Consider the following 24,537-nt stretch of genomic DNA (forward strand, 5'->3'; position numbering starts at 1 on the left):
ATACATTGCCAGGTACTATTCTACTTTGTGGTATTAGTCTGATAAAAGTGATGCTGTTAATAGCGATGTGTTGTATACCATAAGAATTCTCATATATGTGACAAAAGTTGATCACTAGATGGTAAATGCATTGCATTTTCTGATGTTAAGTGTGGGACTAGTGACAATTTAAAATACTTGTTAGAGTGTATATTTCCAGGCATATTAGATAAAGAAGGGCTTGATTTATACTCTGACTTTAAACAATGACAACAGACAAAATTTATGTCATGATGGATAGCATATTGATCCATGAGAGGAGAGAAACAAATGATGTGACCCCTACGATTGGTCGAGCGTACCGTGTAGAGAGTTTCCAGGCTGTAGCACAGGGATGAAGAGTCTGACTCTTTTATTTGAGGAGTCAGTGTTCTGAGTTTGAATGACTTAGGGTGCTAGAAATCACAGGATGGGGTACCAGAGAGGAGAGAGCTCTGTGGAGAAGAAATTCACACAGAGAGCGCTCCAGAGATCTTCAACACTTTCCCCAAGAGTCTTCAGCTGAGTATTGATAAGTGTATGTGTGTGTGAGGAAACTATCCAAGGCCACAGAAAGAACCACTGGAATACTGAAGTATGTTGCTTCAGTAGTGTAGTCGAATTAGTCCTAAACTAAAGATTGCTCCCAGCTCGCCTAACAAAGTTTAAAAGCCTCAAAAGAATAAAACTGTTTTCAAGTAACTTAACAATATCTCAGAAAAGAGACCATATACGTATATATATATACATATATATATATATGTATGTGTGTGTATATATATATATATACATATATATATATATATCAAAGTATATAATTCTCAATGGTTTGGCATCCAATAAAAAATTATGAGGTATACAAGGTCCATGAAAATATAACCCATAATAGGGAATAAACCAAATCAATCAATAGAAACAGACCCATTGACACAAACAACAGTATTAGTAGATAGGAACATCTTTTTTTTTTTTTTTTTACATATACTGCATATGTACTACAAGATAAAAGGAAGGCATGAGCATAATACAGAGAAACATGACAAAGTAAAAGACTAAATCAAAATTCTACAGATCAAAAAAATGTCAAGTAAAAAAGACATTGGATTGGATTAACAGAAGATTAGATGCTGCAGAAGAAAAGTCTAGTAAAATCAAAGACAGAAAAATACAATTTATCCAAATGAAACATAGACAGGAAGAAAACGTACATATACTTAGAGCAGTCCTGTGTCTTTTTCATGCTTTGAGTGAGTGGTGGCCAAAGAAGGCTCAGAACAGGGCCCTTATTTGTGTCACTAGATAGAGCAAAGAAAGAATGATCCCAAAATATTTTGTATTTCTTCACACTGTAATTTTTCCCTTACAGAACATGTTGTAGGAATTTGTATAAAGATATACTATAGGAAAAGGATAATAACTATTGTTAACATTGAATATATACTATGTGTCAGGCAATTTTTAAACATTTCATTTAACATTATTGTACTAATTGCTGTTGCATATTGTGCTTTTTGCTTTGCAAAAATCTTTCATTTGTCTCTAATTTGGACAAGATTGCCATACCGCTGAGACACTGGTTACTAACTACATCACTGATTATAATAACATTTATCATGTATCTAGCACTGAGGCTACACAATCTTAAGTAATTCTAACCAGACCTAGGGAAAAGCAACAAAACTTATGTACTGTCTATTAGCCAACTTGCACCGTGATAACTGCAAAATAATGACAGCAAAACCTCAGGGCTTTCAATACAAAAATCTATGGGTTTGTAAGTAGGCTGCAGCAGCATGCTCTAGACTTTAATTTGGGTTCCACTCTGCTCTATATGTTCTAACAATTGAGAAAATCAGCTAAAGGAACACATCCCATCTTGGTTATGCTGTTTTAAAATTCCCATGATAAAATGTGTGATGTATATTTAAAACAAAGACTGGAGAATGGTATCATGAAACCCCACATTCTATCACAGCCTCAGTCATTATCAACGTTATGCCATTCCAATTCTAATATTTTTAGTATTGCACTTCATCTGTTTTCCAATTGGTTATGTTTATGTTATAAAGAAAAAGCATTTTAAAATCTGAATTAAAAAAAAATTGAACCAAACCTATGGCTTATTCAAAGCTTTGAAACAATGGAGTCTATATTTTAGTCATTATGTTACTTCCAGAGCAGTATGGTGTAATAATGTGATATCAGTATTCACAAGGTAAGTTCAATTATGTGCATACATCATCACAATACACCTGACCATCTTATGATAAATGTTGAATAGGAAGAATTTCAATGTATAATGTGCCTCATTCTTTCAGACCTCCTTTCTATCTTCTCATTGCTGTGTGCCATGAAACTAAATTTTAGCTCAAGATAGGATGTAACTTTTAGATTTAAGTTTCTTCTTGGCTTCTTTATCCCTTATTGATTTTTTGATAAGGAGTTTTCTTTCTTTGCTTATTTTCCATTATGAAGGATATACAGAAAAATTGGAAATTCAAAAACAATAGTGATCATCCTCTTTTTCATGGTTTCTTAACCTTGGGGAAAGCAATGACATTTTAAATGGATCGAAAGCCTACTGGCTTTCTACACTAGCCCCATACTTATGGCTTGAATTCCTATGTGCTGAATTTTCTGAACAACACTGATATCAAATATTTTGTTATATCTTCATATTTGATTAAAATTGCACATACACTCAAGAAAAACAACAAAAAAATCAGTATCTTGTCATCAGAGGCAACAACGGTGTTGCAAAATTAAATGATCAGCCATACTACAAGCACATTCCTCTCCTAATTTATTTGCTTAGAACTCCAATCACAATGAATGACCATAAGTAATAGTGATATAGACATGGGGTCGGATACTTAATACAGCTTTAACTAATATATATATTTTGGAAATGATACATAGTCATTAGAATCCACAAATTTAAAACCATTGAATAGTGACACAGAGCCTATGTCTGTATAAAGCCTACAAGACAACGCTTTTGACACCAAAGTCATGGCATTTGAGCAGGGAAGGTCCTTCTGATGAAGGGCAAGGTCAAGGATACAGCCAAACCATCCACAAACGTAGTGGCAATTACAGATAAATTCAATATCTAGGGATTTTGTATTAGTATTATGGATGAAATAAAATATAAATCTCATTATTTGGCAATTTAATCATTTATATGTGAAATGTTTTATCATTTATTATTTATTTAGTAATTTTGTCTGTCCTATAGTAGCTTTTTCATCCTAATTTTAATTTTGTTTTTTACTGAATATCTTACATATTTTCATGATAAAATATTATAAATATTTTATAATATTATAAATAAATAACTGGCATGGGTTCAAGGAATCATGAGAAAAGTCTAGCAAACAGTAATGCACTGTTAAGTAAGAAGATAGGAGAGGTGCCATGTCCCTTTGAGATATGAATGCCTTTGACCTCACAATGAAATGGATATTGTGTAAACTCACCATAATTTATCATTTAGATCTGGATATCAGATGTTTTGTGCCATTTATTTGCCAACCACTTAACAGGTGCTGAGCTCTTTTCAAATATTTCAAATCATTAATCTCCCCTCATAATACTATAAAGGCTGTACTTTTAAACCCATTATACAGAGAGAGAAACTGAGGTACAGCTAAATTAAGTAGTTGACTCCAGGTTACAAAGCTTATAAATGGCACAAACAGATGTAAAGTTTCCCATTTGGTTCTGTAGTCCTCTGGTCTTACCTACTATTAAGGTAAAGAAGGCAGCACGCACAGGCACCAATACAAAATATTAGGTCACATTCTGATAACCAGCATTTTGACAATTATCAGTTGGAATTCACCCTTCTCTAATTTTTTTAAGTTAAAATCTCTGAAAAGTTATTCTGCTTTTGGCCTGATTATCATAGCATTTCAATTTCAAATAGTAAAGTACTGGGTATATAATATGGAATATAATGTATGCTCGTTATTAAAATATGATTTGTTATGGTCAAATTTGAATATATGCATATATATGCATAATTTTATATATGTACAACAATCTACTAATAATAGATCAGATTTCCCATCCAGGGATCTGTGACAGAAACTTGAACACATCCTTTTCCTCCTTTCTTTCATCACCAGCTCCCATTTAAACATTCACTGAATGCTGTGGATTCTCCCTCAGTATGTTTCTAGAATCCACTCACTTCTCTCCATCTCATCTACCTCTACCTTTTCCCAGAACACTATCATTGCAGTATGTTTCTTGGTGTTTTCTCTTCCCCCTTTCAAATTTATTCTTTACCCTGAGGCATGAATGATGCTCTCAAATAACAAATGCATTCTCCCTACTCCTCGGCCTGAAACCTTGCCTATCCTTTCCAGTTCTTTATAGAACACTCATATTCTGTCTTTTGGCTTTAATTTTTAATATTTTCTAACATATAATTCACATAGCATGCAATTTACCCATCAAAGGGTAAAATTAAATAAATTGCCTTTTAGTATATTCACAGAGTTGTGCAATCATCAACGCAATAAATTTGGGGACATTTTCATCACCTCAAAAAACAAGTCCCGCTCCACTTGACTGTCACTCCCCAGTCACCTTACCACTACCTGCCAGCCTTAGGCAATCACTTTTGTATCTATAGATTTGTCTGTTCTGGAAATTCTGTATGAATGGAAGCATTCAAAATGTGGACTTTTTTACTAACTTCAATTCACTTAACATAGTTTTTCAAGGTTCATCTATGTTGTGGCTTGTGTAAGTACCTCATGTTTTTTATTGACAAATAATATAGAAATATATATATTATATAGAAATAGTACATTTTATTTATCCATGCATTAATAGATGGACATTTGTGTTGCTTTCACTTTTTGGATTTATTAATAATGCTCTTATGGACATTTATGTAGTACATGTTTTTGTGTGGACATAGATCTTTAATTCTCTTGCGAGTGTAATGGCTGAATCATACGGTAACTCTGTGTTTAACATTTTGAGTACCTGTCAGACATTTTATCAAAAGCACCTGCACCGTTCTACATTCCTACCACATGTGCACTAGAGTTCCATTTTCTCCAGATCCTATCCAATGCTTGTTACTACCTGTCCTTTTTGTTTATAGCCATCCCTGAGGGCAATGAAGTAGTATGGAGTTTTGGTATGCATTTTCATGATGACTAATGATGTTGGGCATCCTTTCATGTTTTTGTCAATGTTCCCTCAACTTTTGAGGCTCTTTTTGGCATTCTTGTCTGTCTCTCCAGCCACTTCACCTCTCACCTCTCTCCACCTTATATTGGATATGCCAGCTCTAGGGAGCTTCTTTCAACTCTTTGAACATGTTATTTTCCCCTCTAGTCCAGACCTATGTAGTTCCCATTTCCTTCCTAACTTTCCTCCTATTTGCTTGGCCAGGGCTGACTTCATGGATATGTGACATGTACAGTTGCACAGAGCCCAACCCTCAGAAGGGCCCTGCATTGGGTTTAAAGTGCTGCTGTGGTTGTCTTAAAATTCATAGTAACTTTTGAACAAAAGTCCTCACATTTCAGTTTTCAGTGGGCCCTGCAATTACGCAGGCAGTCTGGTGCCTTACTTATCCTTCAGGACCCCTGTTTAGGCAGAAATATCTGCAAGTAATTGTTCCTCACCTCTGTAGACTGTACTAGGTGTTCTTCCTTAATTTCATCTATGTCAGATGAAATTTATGATTTTCCTCTAAGCCTTTTAACCTTTGAGACTAAAGGCTTTGCCTTTCTTATCCATCTTTCTGTCCTCAGAACCCAGCGTACTGCCGGTCACATAGCTATGGTACAGTGTGTAACTCAGCCACATAATTATGGCCCAGGTAGTGGGCCATATGGCAAAAGTAATTCAGAATATGAACTCCAGGGCCAGACAGCCTGGGCATCCCACTGTTATCACTTATAAGCTGTGTGGGACTTGGGCAAGTTATCTAATGTTTCTGTGCCTCATTTTGCTCATCTTTAAAATGGGGATGATATTAGTCCCAATCTCATAGCACTATTATGAGGATCATGGCAGTATTATGAACTAATAAATGTAAAATATTTAGTATGTACCTATCACCTATTGTATGTGTTAGCAGTTATTCATTCCTATATTCAATTCCTATTTGTTGAATAAATTACTGACTGTATGTGCAAAGAGAAGAAAAGGGCCCTAGAACCAGTGAAGAAACTACATAAGTTAAGAAATTTTATTGGACATATTACTCTTTGTTTCATCAATTTACACTGCTAGGAGGAATGGTAATTGTACAAAAGTTTATTTCATGACATCAAAATAGGAGTACACTTAGGAAGGTGTGATCAAGCCCAGAGGAAAAAGACATTAAAACTAAGAATAAATATAGAAATCTTATAAGAGCAAGACAACATTTCTGCTTAAATTTCTTTGCAGAAATTAGTGAATGTAATGAAACTTTATTATGATTTTGAGAAGTCAGTTTGGGTAAATTAATGCCAATAACGTTTGGAAAGAGTCTGTTTTCTTTTTTTATACATTTAGCAGTTATGCCTTGCTGCTACCTCTATGTATTTGAAGCTGTTTAATTTACATTCAATAGAGATTTAATGCCATTGCAAATAATGCAAACATAATATATAATTTAAAAAAATCGCTCCCCCAAAACTGCATAGCATACAATGAGAAAAAACTAACATATAGTCAAAGGGTACAAATTTGTTGTGTGTCTGCATGTGTCTTGGGTTCTGCATGTGTTCTCTATCAGCCTGCCCAATGTCAGGAGATCCCACGTGCTCACAGTCTCTTCTCTGCACCTACTGGGTTCTCTCCGTTCTCTCATGAGCCTTCTGGTGGCATATGCCCAGAATTCTCTCTACAACACTGCCCCTCTTTCACCATTTCCAGATCCCAATCCACACTTCGGTTTAACAAGGAACATACCTCTGACTCTAACCCACCCCTCCATTAACACCCCCAAAATGAAACTGTGGTGTTCCTACATGGTATTTTTGAGTTTATTTGTATTATATCTTAGAAGTAATATCTGTCTTCTCAGTTAAACTTAAATTCCAAAAAGAGCTGATATTATTGTATTTTGCTCAGCTTATATCCCCAGCACATGGATGCTTATTTTGAAACAATTGCACATATACAGAAAAAATGTTGGGTAACTAAGTGACATGATCCACAATTTTCTCAAAAGGCCAAAGGGTCAATGACTCTAAAAATGTTCAAAGACAAAAGTGTGAGGAAGAAGAAAGAAGGGAATACTGTCCAACTCAGATGTGTTGTGCACTACAATTGGATCCCAAATTTGGCAGTAAATGTCTAGTCAGGTAAAGCCACAAAAATAAACATGACACATTATATAAATTCAAATGCCCAACAATTAAAATTTACAACAAAATATTTATGTTTGAACTAAACTGAAGATGGTAGTTATCACATAGATATTTGATTAAGGGATTATTGAAAGGACAATAAACTCTATAAATAATCATTTTATAAAAATATTGAAATACTATTCAAGCAGTACTTAAGCCGACCTTCCAGAAAAGGCAAAAGATATAATATCAAGTTAAATTTCAGAGAGTGTCCTTCTGTAAAGGATTGGAATAATAATGTACACTCAGACACTTTCTAATCATGTTAATGCAGTGATAGAAACTGAAAATACTAGATGGGGAACTAATACACCCATTAACCTGTCTCAATCAAATATCAGATGTCTTAAATGAATCTTCAGTAGGTGGTGAATCAAAGCCAAGATATAAATGAATTTTCTTTCAGGTATGTGTAATGCCTTTTTGTAGCACAAAGAGAAAGATGTCCTTTGGAATGTCAGAAATGAGAAGAAATGACTTTGGTCTTCTAGTCAATGCATATTGTGCATTATTACAAAGCCAATGCCAACTCTGAAAATGACTTACAATTTCTCAATGAATCACATACATTCCAGAAGAAATTCTATTCTTCCGGAGTTTCTATTAATTTTAGATATATTATTAAAAACTTTTAAATGCAACCGTTTTTACTAATAGCATGCTAACTTTACACACACGGATACTTTTCCACAAGTCAAAAACCATATCATAATAACAAAAGGACCTGTTGATTTTTAAGGTGGGTAAATTTACTTTTTAATGTGCAAAAGAACAATATTTTCCCTAATGAAAGAAGGAACAATTTGCTTCGCATCATTATTAATGTATCTTGTCACATCCTAATTAAGATATTAAATGTCACGTTTTTAATCCATAGTAAAGTATAGCTGAAGGATTACATTTCCTTTATTCAATGATATGTACATTTCACTATATCTTAATTTGCTTTATAAAAATATTAGAATGTAATGATTCTGTCCTAGGTACTAGTCCAGGTGACTTTCACACAAAGTACCATAAAAATGTTCTCGCATTTGTACAACTATAATATCCAACTGCAGGATAAAATCTGAAGTTCCAGTAAGGCTAGAAAAAGCAATGTGTCCCAAGAAATGCACAGGGACCTTATATATGTATGTATATTAGTCAACCAGGGATTATTTTGAATATAAGTTGATACCTGGCCAAGAAATTGAAAGAATGATGGTAGAATACCGCCGTGTAAATATGGAAGATATAAAGGGGGAAAGATTTGAGAAAGATGTGTGAAGCCTGCTTAGCAAGCACAGGACATTCATGACAATACAAATAATTTACATTAAATGGAATCCAAATTAACAGTATCCAAATTGTAAACTGTGCTTAAACAGAAAGGTAATACCATATGGAAGTCCGTAAACATCAGGCTAATGGATTGGGGTTTTATTTGGGAGGCAATACAATGTTATTTGTAATTATAGAGTATGAGGTCCAGGGATGTGAAACCTTCATAAAGTTGTTATGAGAAATAAAAGTTTGCTTTAAAAAAAAAATACTTATTCTTAGCTACACAAGAAATAATTTCTGCAGCTGGAATGATTTTTTGCTAAGAGAAACATAGGAAATAACATAATGTTGAAGGCTTTTGCAGAGTCAGGGAGTCTTTTTTGGTCACATTCAGCCTGAATGTGATTGTTCTCTCTGAAATCCAGAGACGCCTGTCAATATCCTTCCGACTTAGCAGCACAGCTAAAACTGTAAATGGAGAGGCAGAGAGCAGATAGGTCTATGGAAACACAGTTGCTGAAAACTGGAAATCATAATGTCGAGCAAGATGATAAACTGAGATTTATCATTATTTAGAATATAAATAGATGAATAAATGTTCAGCAACTGATCCAAGACTGAGGACATGGTATAGCCTGCGGCATGGGAAAGAATTAGTATCATTCATGGAAAGACAACTGGGAGAGGGCAGGTGATGCTGGGTAAGACGTGATGTATTCATCTGCACATGCTAGTTTGAGATATATATCAAATGGACTTGCCCTGCATGTGATATATCTAGTTATGTAGCTCCAGGGAAAGAAGGATCCTGGGTGGAGAAAGAGTGACTAGAGATCATCAGTGTCGATGTGGGCAGGGATAAGAGTGCCTAAGTGGATTGTATTGACTGAAAAGACACTAGAGTCCAGGACAGAATACAGAAGCCCCGAGGAAGAGAGGAGGCTGTAACCAAAACCAAACCCAAGGAAACTACAGCCAGAACTGGGAGAAAAATCAGGATCATGTGGGTGTCTTGAAAGCCAAGGGAAGTCGGCACACAAGAAAGGAAGGATATAGTTCAATAGGGTTTAATGATGAACAGAGTTGCAGTGAGATAAGGACCAAAGAATACCTATTTAGTTATGGAACAGCAGTTAGTTACCTTGTATAACAGTTGGCCATTTTGCTTTTGGGTTTATTCATTCTGATTTTTAACTTCTGTGGATTCTTACATTTTTTTTTCTTTTCTTTCAATTAAGTAAATGGGTTTGGCAGCTGAACATCTTAAAACTTGGCAGAAGAGAATGCCCTTCTGCTTGAAAACTTCACCTTACTATTTCTTTAGCAATACTTGGGAGGTGGGGAACATATTTTTGACATAGAAATCTTGATCTGAGTTGCATAATACATCCCTAATATGCTTTTGTTTATTTCTTGGTTTTTGAAGACCATTTTCCAGATAGTGAATTATGAGTGAGTGATAGGATTGTATAATGATTGCATTCCTATATAAAATTAAAAAGCAAAAAAAGTAACCATATTGTGCCCCAATCAACATGTTTGAAAAAGAGCTTTAAGATAGTCTTTTAATATTAATAATGGAAAATAGTTAAACATCATTTTAATAATACAAAGTACACACAAGTATTGAAATTTGTTCAAATCTGTCATATAGAAAATTAAACAACCATTATACCGTTTATAATAACATACATATTTCAATTGAATGTATGATATACAATATTTTGTTGAACACTAAAACCTCGAATATTAAAAAGAATTAATTCAATAATGGTACAGCAGATGTTTCCAATGAGTTATAAAGTGCTAAAAGTTCACTGTATTTCTTGATAGTACAGAGTAAAATTCAGTGAATAAACTATCTCTTGTTTTAAATATGTGTGCTATAAAGGTACTTAAGAGATTTAAGAAAATTCTATAATTGTGTTGCACACAATAATTCTTATTTGAAATATAATCTATATGTTATTGGATTATAAGCAATTCCTTGATTTGAGTCATATTTGTGGAGTTAAGTGATTAATAATTTCCATATTGTTTCCAATGACTTCCTAAGAATGCTGTGTTTTTAATAGTGTATCTATGATGCATATGGTACCAATTATGCTTATGAGCAATGCTGTTGTGTTCATTCAAAAATGAAAACTATAAATTCCTCTTAAAGTCTTTAATTGTCATACATCTTGATACATCCTCCTTATGTAGTGAAATAGAAAACTAAAATACAGCAGGAATATCATTTTCACTGGTAGGTTTTAGCCAGAACTGAATAGGCATTATTGTCATTTTGCTATGTTTGTAAAGAACACAATTGAAAGACAACAAAATCCTTCCTAGAAGAACATACTAGCTTTATAAAAAGCAAAAAGCATAGTAAATAAAAGAGGTTGATAAAACTTATGTTTAAGTTTTTACTACTTACAAGTCAGTGTCCCTATAAGCAAGTGGGCTGGTAAAATGGATAAGCTAAAAACAGTAAAGTATAAATAAACACTACTTTTTTGAAATAAAAAGTGAATACAGGTAAGAGTTTATTTTCATTTATTGTGTCCATGATAAATGCAATATGTTTCATCATTTTACACAAAATAAGCATAAAATCTTTCTTTTTCCTGAATCAATGTAAACAGAGCCCAGACGGACGTATCGAAGTCAGAGGGCAGCACAGAAGCTCATCACTGAATATTAAGGATGTGAAGTTGTCAGATTCAGGGAGATATGACTGTGAAGCTGCAAGTAGAATTGGAGGGCACCAAAAAAGCATGTACCTTGATATTGAATGTAAGTTATTCTCATTTTGTATGTTTATTAAAACAACTTTTCTTTTCTGCTTTGAAAAACATGTATTTTTGTAGGAAAATCAAAATACAGTAGTTCATGTTGTAGTATTTAATGCATAACTTTAGAAGGAATGCAGCCAAATTCAGTTATTAGAGACATCTAGTGGCGGTTATGGGAGATTTCACAGTGCTATATATTTAATGGTCTTAATGCTGCTTATCCTGAAAATTGTGGCCTTTTATTACGCAGCGTTTAACCCAAAACACAATGTAAACTGAATTATATTAGTTATCAGTAATTGATCAACATCACCTTAGATTTTTATCTGTTTATTCCTAATATTAACGGTCCTGTGTTTCACATATGTAGTGAGAATTTCATTTCTCATTTCAAGTTGTTTTGTTGAATTATTTTACATCCTCATAAGTTATTGTATAGTATTTAAAATACAGTACTTAGGATACTCTATTTTTCAAGGGCTGATTGCTAACAAACTATAAGTTGTTTTTTGATCACAGATGCACTCCTCCTTTGCTGTTAAAGTCTTGCATATTGGTTTATTCAGCTTTTTCTGGAATTTCTCTCTAAGTAGCATTTTAACTGCATGCCACAAATAGTGATATGTTGTCTTTCTCTTGGCTTTCAGTTGAACATATTTTCTACATTTCTTTGTGATTTCATCACTGGTCAATAGTTATTTATGAAGATATGTTTAGCTTCCAGATATTTATTGTTTTCATAGATATTTTACTGTTACTTATTTCTAATTTAATACAGTTGTGCTTAGAAAACACACTCTATATGATTTTGATTGTTTTCATATTTACTGAGGTTTATTTTATGTCCCAGCATATGATCTACCTAGTGAATACATAATGTGTACTTGAAAAACATATGTATTCTGCAGATATTGTGCTCTATAAACATACATTAGATCAAGGTGGGTGTTAGTGTTCTTTAATCTTCTATGTCTTTGCTGAATTTGTTTTGTTCTATTAGAGTGATGGTTGTTAAAATCCTCCACCATGATTGTGAACTTTTTTCTCTCTCTTTAATCCTGTTGATTTTTGCATCATATATTTTGAGGCTCAGTGACACAGTACACATTTATAGTTATCTTCTCTTAGTTTCCTATTGTCGCTATAACTAATGCCCAAGAATTTTATTGCTGTAAACAACACAATATATTATTTTAAGTTCTTGAGGTCAGAGGTTGGAAATGATTCTCACTGGGATAAAATCAAGTGTCCGTAGGGTTGTGTTCCTTTATGGAAGCCCTACAGGAGATTCCCTTTTCTTGTCTTTTCCATTTCTAGAATCTGCCCACCTTCCTTGGCTTGCAGTCTCCTTCCAACTTCAGAGCCAGCTATGGCAGATTGAGTCTTTCTCACAGCATATCACTTGGACTCTGCTTCCTTCCTCACATCTTCTCTATATATGACTTCCCTGCAATTACATTCAACCCACATTGGGTAATCCAGGATAATATTCTCAACTCAACATCCTTAACTTAATCACAGATGCAAAGTTCTTTTTCCCATGTGAAGTAACATGCTCAAAAGTTCTGGAGATTATGATGTGAATATCACTGGGGGATCATTATTCTCTCTCCCATATATGTCTTCCTCATGAATTATTCATTTTCTCCACTAATCTCTGACTTGATGTACTTTAATGTTCAATAGCTGTTCAAGTTCTCTCAGAGTTAATTATCTGACACTTTACATTAAATGTAGAAACCTGACAACCATATAGGTGCCTTTACAAGTGCTCCACACTGATTTTTTTTTATTATTAATATCATGTGTATTATATCTGCATTCATATTAATTGAGAATCTCACCAGAAATTATGATGATTTTTGTTTTAAGAGTTATAGATATATTAAGGAACTGAAGAGGAAAAAAATATTATTTACTCATTTCTTTACCATTTCCTTTTACTCTTCCTCCATCCTTAAAGATTCAGATTTTCCTCTGATATTATTGTCCTCCAGTCTGAAGAAATTTCTTCTCCATTTATTGTAGAGCATATTTGTTGGGGATAGAGTCTATTATTTTTTTTTTAATTTTCATCTGAAAATGTTCTCTCTGTCATTCCTGATGAATTTTTTTGCCCCTGGAAAGAATTCTGGGTTGTCATTTCTTTAAAGATGTGGCTCCACTGTCTTCTAGCCCCCTTGGTTTCTGATGATAAATCCATGGTAATTTGAATTGTTTATCCCTTGTATGCCATGTGTCTTTTTTTTGTAATTTTTAATTTTTTTTTTTAATTTACTTTTTAATTTATTTATTTTTGGCTGCGTTGGGTCTTCATTGCTGTGCGCAGGCTTTCTCTAGTTGTGGCGAGCGGGGGCTACTCTTGGTTGCAGTGCGCGGGCTTCTCATTGTTGTGGCTTCTCTTGTTGCGGAGCATGGATTCTAGGCGCATGGGCTTCAGTAGTTGTGGCTCGTGGGCTCAGTAGTTGTGGCTCGTGGGCTCTAGAGCACAGGCTCAGTAGTTCTGGTGCATGGGCTTAGCTGCTCCGTGGCATGTGGGATCTTCCCGGACCAGGGTTCGAACCCATGTCCCCTGCACTGGCAGGTGGATTCCTAACCACTGCGCTTCCAGGGAAGCCCATGTGTCATTTTTCTAAAGCTGCTTTCAAGTTATTTTATTCATCTTTGTTATTCATAGCTTTGACTAGGATATGTCCAGGTATGGTTTTCTTTGGGTTTATCCTGTTTGAGGTATACTGAATTTCTTGAATCTGTAAATTTATATTTGTCAATATATTTGGCAGCTTTTTATCATATGTCTTCAAACATCTGTCCTGTCCTAATCTCTTTTTCATCTCTAGGACTTTACTTACACACATTAGACTTTTTGGCTCAAAGATCTCTGAGACATTGTTCAGTTTTATATATCTTATTTCTCATTGCTCTTCAGATTAGATAATTTCTGTTGTTTGCTTTTCAAGTTGACTGATTCTTTACTGCATCATCTCTTTTCTGCTACTGAGTCCATCCAGTGAGGTTTTTGTTTTATTTAAGATATTAATTTTTTAGCTCTAAATTTCTAATTTTGTTCTGTTTTATATTTTTTGTTTCTCTGCTGAGATTTCTTATATATTCATTAATTCTATATGTGTTTTTTCTTTACCTCATGGAATATAGTTAAATTAGCTGCTCTAAAATCTCTATCTGGTAGATTCCACATCTGAATCATCTTGGGATGTGCATATGTTAATTGTCTTTTCCCTTTAGAATTGGTCATATTCTCCTGGTTTGTTGAATGTTGAGAAATATTGCATCGTGTCCTGGATGCTGTAAATATTATGTTGTGCAGACTCTGGGTCTTGACAACCATATGGAAAAAAAGTATTTTTAAGTAATCACCTCTAAGTTCTGTGTTGCCTCCTGTAATCAGGGATTCACATCTCACTGTTGATTTCTTAATGCCTTTGCTATACATTTTTGTATCTGCTCTATGCATACCAAGCTCAGAGTTTAGGCTGAGATTTCTGTGGTTTTATATACAGAATTATGGCATCTCCTTCTCTGACTCCTCTCTGGGATTACCCCCACAGTATTCAACCTGTATTGCCTTCTTTCCAGCATACCCTCTATATTTCTGGATGTGTTTTAGGTCCAGAATCACTTCGACGCTCCTTATCTAGTACCTGCCCTCTAGACAAAGCAATGAGGGTGAAAAAAAAAACCCAAAGAAACTAGTTTTCATTCCCCTCCACAATCCCTGATTTTGTTTACTCTCCAGAAGCCTTAGGGTAGTGTTGTTGTTGTTGTTGTTTTGCTTGATTTGTGCTATTTCTAGTCCTTTTAATTATTACCAGTAGGGGAGTTGGGCTATCACAGGCTTGCCCTGCCATTATGGAAACAGAAAGTTATATATATTCTGTTTTTAAGAAAACTTTGTCGTAAGAATTTTTGGTTTCCCTAGTTCCTGGAAACAAGAGTATGAATGTCTTAGTTTCAGTTTTCAGCAATTTTTAATTTATTTCCTCCCTTCATTTTTTTTTCAAATTTTATTTTTCATAATCATACATCCTTAAAGAAACCATTACCCTGATCAAAAGATTGTTCAATTGCAAAGTCCTAAAAAGTAGTTGAGCTTCTTTTTTCTCCTTCTGTGTATCAATCTTCTGTGTAGTCAATTTTATTTAATTTGACATTTTTATCTATACCCACACTTAATCTACCTAGAAAGTATAGTAAGTTCTACATATGTGAATCATTTCAAATTTTAAATTGAGAGATAGGGGATTTCCCTAGAGGTCTAGTGGTTAGGATTCCCCGTGGCCTGGGTTCAATCCTGGTCAGGGAACTGAGATACTGCAAGCCCTGCAGCATGACCAAAATAATAATAATAATAATAAATTAAAAATAAATAAATAGAGAGATAGGATGGCTTTAGCTGAGTTTTAGAGTTTAGAGGTTCAGAATTTTAATAGTATCCTTTACCTATAAAGGAAATAATTCTCCTGATATAGGCTGAATTTCATGGAAAGCAAAGGAAAATGTTTTATATTTTAAGATTAATAAACACACTATCAAACTTTATTTGTGCATTCTATTGACATGTTTCCTTTTTTTTTTTTTCAATCTTTAAATGAAAGGAGTTTCTCTTGTGGATTTAACCTATACATGAATCCTATAGTTAAGCTATGGCCTCTTGTTTTCTCCCCATGATGAATCTCTTTTACATATCTGTTACAAATTACTTGAAAATCTCTGGCAGTCTAGCTTCCTCTTTGATTAACCCAGACTCTTACAGTATTGCTTCATATGCCTTACTCAAGATGCTCTATTTTTCACAACCAAATTTACTGATGAATTCCAGAGTGCTGGGAGCCCAGCTCACTTCTCAAACTTTATGCTACATTTAGCAAGATACAAATTTGCCCATATATGTGCCCAACCTCTACTCTATTTTAGGTAATGAGATTATTACCTTCTAGGTACTTACTATAATTTATTAAAACTGAATCATGTAAAAAATGCTTAAAGTGGATGAATATTATGATGAAAATTTATTTATGTTATATAAATATTCTAGTAAAAGATACATTTATACTTAAGTAGAAAATAAAATAATTTTTCATCTTAATATCATTAATAGCTAAAATTCAGATTTTATTCATGCGTTAGGAGCAGAGTAAATGCCATTATGTTATCATTTGTCTATAGTTATTATTATTTTTGAGTATGGAATTAAATAATCATTTGGAACATGTGACCATGGTTGTAATTTAAAATTTAGCCCGTTCTTCTCTTTCACTTGTAAGTAACTTCCTTGTTAGTGTCATTGTATTATGAAGGTTGGAACACTTTTTCATGCCTGCAATACTACTATTTGTACAATATCTTATTATCTTCTCATATGAAGATTAGTAGAAATTTTGGTTGGATAGGGCAGCATAACAACCATGATAAATACTTAGCTTATCAAATAAGCTTATTTCTTGATAATTAAAGCCTGCATTGTTATAAAACAGGATATTTTATTTAGTGACAAATTTATAGTAGTAATAACAATTTAATGCAATGGCATGTAATACCATGAAAAGTTATTGGTGTAAATAAATATTTGTAGGTTAGAAATGGTAAGAATGTTTTTATTCTCCATCTTTGATTGAAAACAGTACAGAAATTATGAGCATTACAAAGAAATTATACAATGTCACAAAACATTTACCATTCTTTACTATGTGATTCTAGAAACTACAGTGTAATATTGTTAAGAATGAGTGGCAAAGAACTGAGCCATTTATAATTTGATACCAACCACATTTATTATAGTACCACTAACCTTAAGGTGCTTAGGAGATTATCCCTTTTTTTTTTTGTTCAAACCTCTTTTGTGTTTCAGTTTAAGCAGACTCCTGGCATCCTGCCAGTTCATTTTCACATTCCAAAGGCATTACCCTTTCTAAGAAGCATGAGTTGAACTAAAGTTCCAATTTATAAAACAAAAGATAACAAGCATGTGATTGTAGTTTAATGCAATAAGCACCGATTACATAGTACATTTGATTGCAATTAGAATCAAGTTTTGTGAGTAGGTACTCATTACTTATTACCTATTAATTATTACTTAATTATTTATGTGATTAATTAACAGTTACATGGTTTAAAAATGCCTGTTAAGAAAGATTGGATTTTTCATTTACATTTTTTTTCTCATTGAGCTCTCTGCACCTGCTTTTTATTTCTTGTTAGAGATAATAGCAATATTCAAATGAATTTTCTCTGTATAAAAGTTGGTTAGCAATATCAGAACCTCTTAAGGATATAGAGATATTAATTAACCTTATAACACATATTCATGTTTACTTCTATACTTCACATGTATTCCATATAATTAATAAAACTTTGTTTTTATTGCACAATTATTTCCTCAAGTTTGCAGTCTTCAAATAACTAATTCCAGTAGCATGCTCTGCTACATGTACAGGATGATGTAGGTAAGATTGACCATGATTTTAACATTTAAAGAGAGTATCTCAATAACACTTAGGAAAACTCCTTGTTCATAGCAGACAAACCATTTTATATCTGTGATTAAAATCTTGTCTTATGAACCTACCCTATACACTCACCATAATACATTTAAATTGTTCAGACTTTAAAGAAGATGGCTTATCTGCAGAAGTAAATTGTTCTATGTCAGCAATTATTTAGATTTTATACCCTTCATGATAATTCAAGGAACATCTGAAAGAAATATAAAGTCTATGTCTACATCCAGAAGATAAGAAGAATAGATCATTAAAAGAGAAAGGTGAAAAAAATCTTTTACTGCTCACCTGTATTTTTTTAACCCAGACTTTACATGGACCTCCTGGGAAAATTGAAATATCACATTCTTCATGCATACAGATACTATAACTTACTCTAGTTTTATCACATTTTTGTTTGTCTCTGACAGATATAATCTGATTCAGATTAAATTTTGTGAAAATGTACTTCAGAGATTATGATGATGAAAAGTTGTTAAGGAATTTTAGGAAATATCTAACCCTTGAGAGGATAAATCTTAGAAATGAACCAGGGCTTCCCTGGTGGCGCAGTGATTAGGAATCCGCCTGCCAATGCAGGGGACACGGATTCGTGCCCTGGGCCGGGAAGATCCCACATGCCACGCAGCGGCTAGGCCCGTGAGCCACAACTACTGAGCCTGCGCGTCTGGAGCCTGTGCTCCGCAACGGGAGAGGCCGCGACAGTGAGAGGCCCGCGCACCGCGATGAAGAGTGGCCCCCGCTTGCCACAACTGGAGAAAGCCCTCGCACAGAAACGAAGACCCAACACAGCCAAAAATAAATAAATTAATAAATAAATTAAAAAAAAAAAAAAAAAAGAAATGAACCAATATCCAACAAACAAATGAAATAGTCATTGTGTGTAACTACTGGATTTATCACTACCTCTTGGCACCAGCTTAACCTAATTGTCCAGAAATATCAATCTCTACATCCAATTTGCCACAGCTTTCTGCCCTTCCTCTGGAATGAAGACCTTTCTCAGTGATCCCAGTTGTCACTAGTACAGTGAATGTCCTAGCTTGGGCAGCTGTAACTAAATATCTTAGACTGGGAGGCTTTCACAGAACCATTTATCTCTCATGGTTCTGGAGGCTGGAAGGCCAAGATCAGGATGCCAGAATTGTCAGGTCCCTGGTGAGCGCTCTTTCACTGGTATGTCTTCACATGGCCTTTCCTTGGTGCATGCTCGCAGGAGATACACCTCCTCTCTCTTCCTCTTTCATTAAGGGCATTAATCCCATGATGGGGATTCTACTCTCATGACTTCATCTCAAATTAATTACTTCCAAAGGCCCCACCTCCAAATACCATCACATTGAGAATTAGGGATCAACATATCAGTTTGGAGGAGATACAAAAATTCATTCATAGGAATGAGCTTTCTGTATTGGACAGAGAAGACCACCTCACAGATGGAACTAATGTAGAACTTCACAGGGTGAGTCTGCACATTGCGATCACATCACATCAAGCCTTTACTGACATCACTGAGTTGTGTCTTCTTGAAGATCCTGAAAACTGTGCTAAGATCTTGTGACAGACTGCTTACAGCCTGTCTTAGTCAGCTTGGGCTGCTATAATAAAATACCATAGACTGGGTGACTTATAAAAAACAGAAATTAATTTCTCACAGTTCTGGAGACTGGAAGTCTGAGATCAGGGAACCAGCATGTTTGGGTTCTGGTGAGGATCTTTCCCAGTTTCAGAGTGCTGTCTTCTAGTTCTATCCTCATATGATGGAGAGTAGAGCAGAGGAAAAAGCTCTCTCCTGAGTCCTAAGGGCACTGATCCCATTCATGGTAGCTCCTCCCTATGACCTCATCTAATCCTAATTACCTCTACAAAGCCACACCTCCTAATACCATCACATTGCAACATATGAATTTTGTGGAGGCATAAACATTCAGTCCATAACAGGGCTCTCCCACCTTCCTCCCCCTCCTTAGGATGTGGTGCCAGTAGGTTTACTTTGCTGGATTTATTACCTGACACCATAGTCCAGAATAGCATGACCATTCAAAGTTAAGGTACTTAATTCTTGAAAAAGACCAGTCCAACAACTTGAATCCAATCAGCCAGAACTCTGTGGCCATAAATCCTTAAATCCTCTAAATTTCATTATCTAATTTCAGTGGAGCAAAGGCAAGGACAGCTTTTCTTCATACTCTCCATGGATTGTTGATACCTATCCATGGACTTAAGCCAGCTCACAGTTTGCGATGATGTAAACTAGTTTTTCATATATCGGGCTTTACTAAAATAATGTTTAAATGTCATAGTATTACAAGCTATTCTTAGATTTTAATGAATCTGCTGGGTCTAATCCTAGGACATTGGTCAACTCATTTAAATTACCCAAGCTTTAGTGTCCTGATGTGTCAAGAGGAAAAGATGGATCTAAACTTATTATTTTATGAATTTAAGCATACTAAAGTTAGGATCTTAATTATATTTTTTTCATTCAACAGTATTTATCAGGTATGTACTACACACCAAGCACTTTTTCAGGTGTTGAGTATGTAGAATTATAATAAAGCAAACAAAAACACTTGACTTTATGAACCTTACATTCTAGCAAGGAAAATCAATGATAAAAAAGACAAAATAGGGACTTCCCTGGTGATGCAGTGGTTAAGAATCCACCTGCCAATGCAGAGGACACGGGTTCGAGCCCTGGTCCGGGAAGATCCCACATGCCGCGGAGCAACTAAGCCTGTGTGCCACAACTACTGAGCCTGCGCTCTAGAGCCCTCGAGCCACAACTACTGAAGCCCAGGCACCACAACTACTGAAGTCCACGTGCCTACAGCCCGTGCTCCGCAACAAGAGAAGCCACTGCAATGAGAAGCACGGGCACCATAACGAAGAGTAGCCCCCGCTCTCTGCAACTAGAAAAAGCCCGCATGCAGCAACAAAGACCCAACACAGCCAAAAATAAATAAAATAAATTTATATTAATAAAAACAGACAAAATAGCAACATATATAAGAATCAATGAAAATGGCTAAGGAGAAAAAAAATAAAGCAGTGCAGTGAGATACATCATCAGCTAATGTCACAATAAATACACATAATAAACATTCCAAAACTCAGTGACATACAGTAGTAATCTCATACTCAATTGGAACTGGCTGACCCAGGCAGCCCTTGAATAGAGAGCTCTGCTTCAAGCAGCAATGCTTAACTCCATGTTATGGGTCCAGTAACACTTGAAACCAGACTGAAGAGGCAGCAACTATATGGAAGAAGCTACACCATGGTGATGGCAGAAGCACAAGAGGACAACTCAATAATGAAAGAAAATTTCAAGCGTTTGCTCATGTCACATTCAAAAAGTCACATGGTTAAGCCTAACATCAATCCAGCAGGGAAATGCACTCCTGTTCTATTGGGAGGGCTTTTGGAGAGAATATTCACTAAATAAAATAAGCCATATCTGAAGTTCATGTCTATGAGTGAAATTTCAGATAGTTAATTTTAAAATAATATTTTGGTTGTAAAAATAGGTATATTTACACATTTCTCTAAATTGCTTTAGACTTGCTTGTATAGTCATCACATACGGAATAAGAAAAACCAACATACTTTTCAAGACATTAAAGATGTAAATGAGACTTTTGTATCTTCATTTAAGAAGCTTCATAATAATTACTTGATTTCATAATATTTATTGTATAACACTAGAAATAGTGTATTAATAGTGCCTTTCAAAGATTCAAAATATTTGAAAGATATAAAATATTGCAATGTATCTAGGAAGCTGGAATCTACTTATATGGAACAGCTTAGAAAGTATAACATATAATTTAATGCACATATAATTAAATATGTGTCATAGAGATTATACAACTGAGCAGTAATAAAGAAAAAAAATCCTCTTAGAAATGTAAAATTTTCCACAGTATCTTAAAGAAGCGGAACCTGAGAATCAGATAATATTGATTCAGTATCTATGCAATTTTAAAACCTATATGGCTCATTTGACTTACTCTGTTTACTTAGATATATCCCTTTATTTCATATTTATATGGTCATCTGGAGTAAAATGTCCTCTCTCCTTTAGTATTGATGACAAGATAAACTGTTTCTGTCCCGGTGATGAAGATGAAGCCTTGATAAGAGCAATTAACCTCTTTAAACAATTATTTTTATCACTATTAGTATCTCAAAATGCTTCATAAGCAGTAGAATTTCAAATAGTTCTTGTTAGATACAAATAATTCAATGACAATCCTGTTTGTTTAGGAAATTTTGATTTTTCTTGGGCCTCCTAAAAAAGTCTTTTTAGGTAATAAGAGTAATTACCAATGCAGTCAGTTCAATACCATAAAAGATAGCCTATTTTTGATACTTTTATATTTTTCTGTGATTTTCTCAGACTTCATAATATGACTAATTTTTGTTTCCAGTACTCTTGAGTCATCAGTGCTAAAACAATTGATTTAAACATTTTACTTGCCCTGAGCAATATTCCTCAATATGATTGCTTATTTTATTCATTTAAAAAAGATCTTTATATTAGATCTTTACTCAAAAATAAGAATTAGATGTGTAAAAATTCCGGCTCATATCCTAATAAACCAAGATAAAAATTTCATTTGAATATATGCACATTTATTTTGAAATTTTATTTAAAATGTTTTGATTTCACACAACTAGATGTTCTTTCCCAGAACGAGTAAGAACTTTTCCACTATAATGTAATGTCCACAGAGACAAACCTAATTATTTCTAACATCTCTCTTTTTTCTGAAGAAAAAAGAAACACATATTTGTGATTTTTCGGAAGCTCTTGGGGAAATCCCAAAGATGTTTTTGCATGTAATAGATATTCTAAAATGTTTACTTTGGTTTTTTTATAAATTTAGAGTTCTACTTGGGAAAGCAAAATCAAAATCACTTTCACAGATTTGTTCACTTGGTGAATTAAAATTGTAGGTGACTGGGAGACTATGTGGTTACCTATTTAATTAAACTGACAATAAATTTTTTTAAATAAACATAAAAGTTTAAGAAAATGCTTCCTTGATTAATTTTTGTTATCTATGATGTTTTTCATTCAGACTATGGTTTACAATGGGTTCTTGCTTCTATATACTTTTAATTTAATTTAACTTACTTCTAAATCTAATTTAATTTAACTGATTTTTAAAACTATCAATTATTTGTAATATAAATGTCGTACATAATAGTATAGTACCAGCTGCTTTATATTTATTGACGGTATATTCATCGTGGGGAAACCAAAAAAAAAGAAAAGAGTACACATTTTTTAACTCAAAAAAAAAAAAAATACTGTTAAAAGGAGAAACTCATATCAATAAACTGCTATTTTAGGAGAGGCTGTACATTTTTTGGTTTTATTTACTATGATTCAATGCTCTGAAAATGTATCACATATGATTCATTTCTAATCATAACTTGAATTGCTTTATTTATTCCATCTGGCTCAAATTATTTTGCTCGATTATGTAAAAAATTAAATTTTGATGATAGTTTGTCACGTCTTTAAGTAAAATAGTGTTCTAATTAAGTATGCATTAAAGATATAAAATGTTTGTCAACATAAACAATAGTCAAGCAGAAAGAAGTTGTGATCTAAGTCCTATTAAATAATACTGTGGTTGTTTGAAAGTTAAAAATATGTGCCAATTTGTTACCAATTTTCAATTAAGAGACTTAAAGGGATGTAGTAAAGGTTTATATAATTCCTTACTTTTCAGTCTTTCAGTTAAAAGGGGATAAATTTAAAGGTTAAATGGTGATAATAATAATAATAATGTGATCTCATTGCGATTAAATTTGCTAATTATATAACATGCTTAAAATAATAACGAAGTCATAAGCACCATGTTAGCTATTATCATCATCATTATTTCCAGTCTTGTTTTTATTAAGATGATGATGATGATGATGATGATGATGATGATGATGAAGACAATGATACTGAGTTTTTCTTGCTTGTTTTCTATTGTTGTGACCTAGTCATTCCATTATGCATAAAATAAGCAACATTCTAGAATGCACAACCAAAGCCTTTAAGATACAATAGTGGAAGTGTTTTTATTTGCTTTGATTTTTTTTAAGTCATCAGGGTTTGATAGACTTGGGGAGTTTAAGAAATGAATTAAATTTATGGAGCTATTTTTACCTCATATAAAATTAACAACCTAGACATCAAATTAAATCACTAGATAAACAATTTACATTTTACTTGATAGTTTTCTTTTCAATTTTAACGATAGTGACCAACTTTAAATTTGTTTGACATTAATAAGCACAAATTACATAAGTTACAGAATGTGCTACTGCTAAATCAGATTCTGAAGAAACTAATATTATTGTTATTTGTAAAATTACTTTAACACTGTATATCTGTATGACCAATCATCCTTCTTTTGATTACTCAGAAATTTTTATGAAAGAGATTCACTTAAGCTTTGTATCCTAAATTTACACATGAAATTGTGCATCATCATCATAATAATATAATCTTTAAAACACTGTAGCCTTTTCTGGAGTTTTCAATTATATAAAGCAACAATGGGGAACAGAATA

At 33.7% G+C, this 24,537-nt stretch overlaps 1 protein-coding gene across 2 annotated transcripts in view; it reads left to right on the plus strand.

The window, feature by feature from the left end:
• The window catches only part of NCAM2 (neural cell adhesion molecule 2), a 485,073-nt gene that overhangs the window by 340,935 nt on the left and 119,601 nt on the right, over positions 1-24,537 (plus strand). For both annotated transcript variants that reach the window (XM_036851505.1, XM_036851506.1), the window contains exon 9: positions 11,288-11,438. In XM_036851505.1, coding sequence (XP_036707400.1) covers positions 11,288-11,438 — 151 coding nt within the window. The remainder of the gene's footprint in view (positions 1-11,287; positions 11,439-24,537) is intronic.

Source organism: Balaenoptera musculus, chromosome 4 (assembly GCF_009873245.2).
Source record: "Balaenoptera musculus isolate JJ_BM4_2016_0621 chromosome 4, mBalMus1.pri.v3, whole genome shotgun sequence".
Classification (NCBI taxonomy): Eukaryota; Metazoa; Chordata; class Mammalia; order Artiodactyla; family Balaenopteridae; genus Balaenoptera; species Balaenoptera musculus.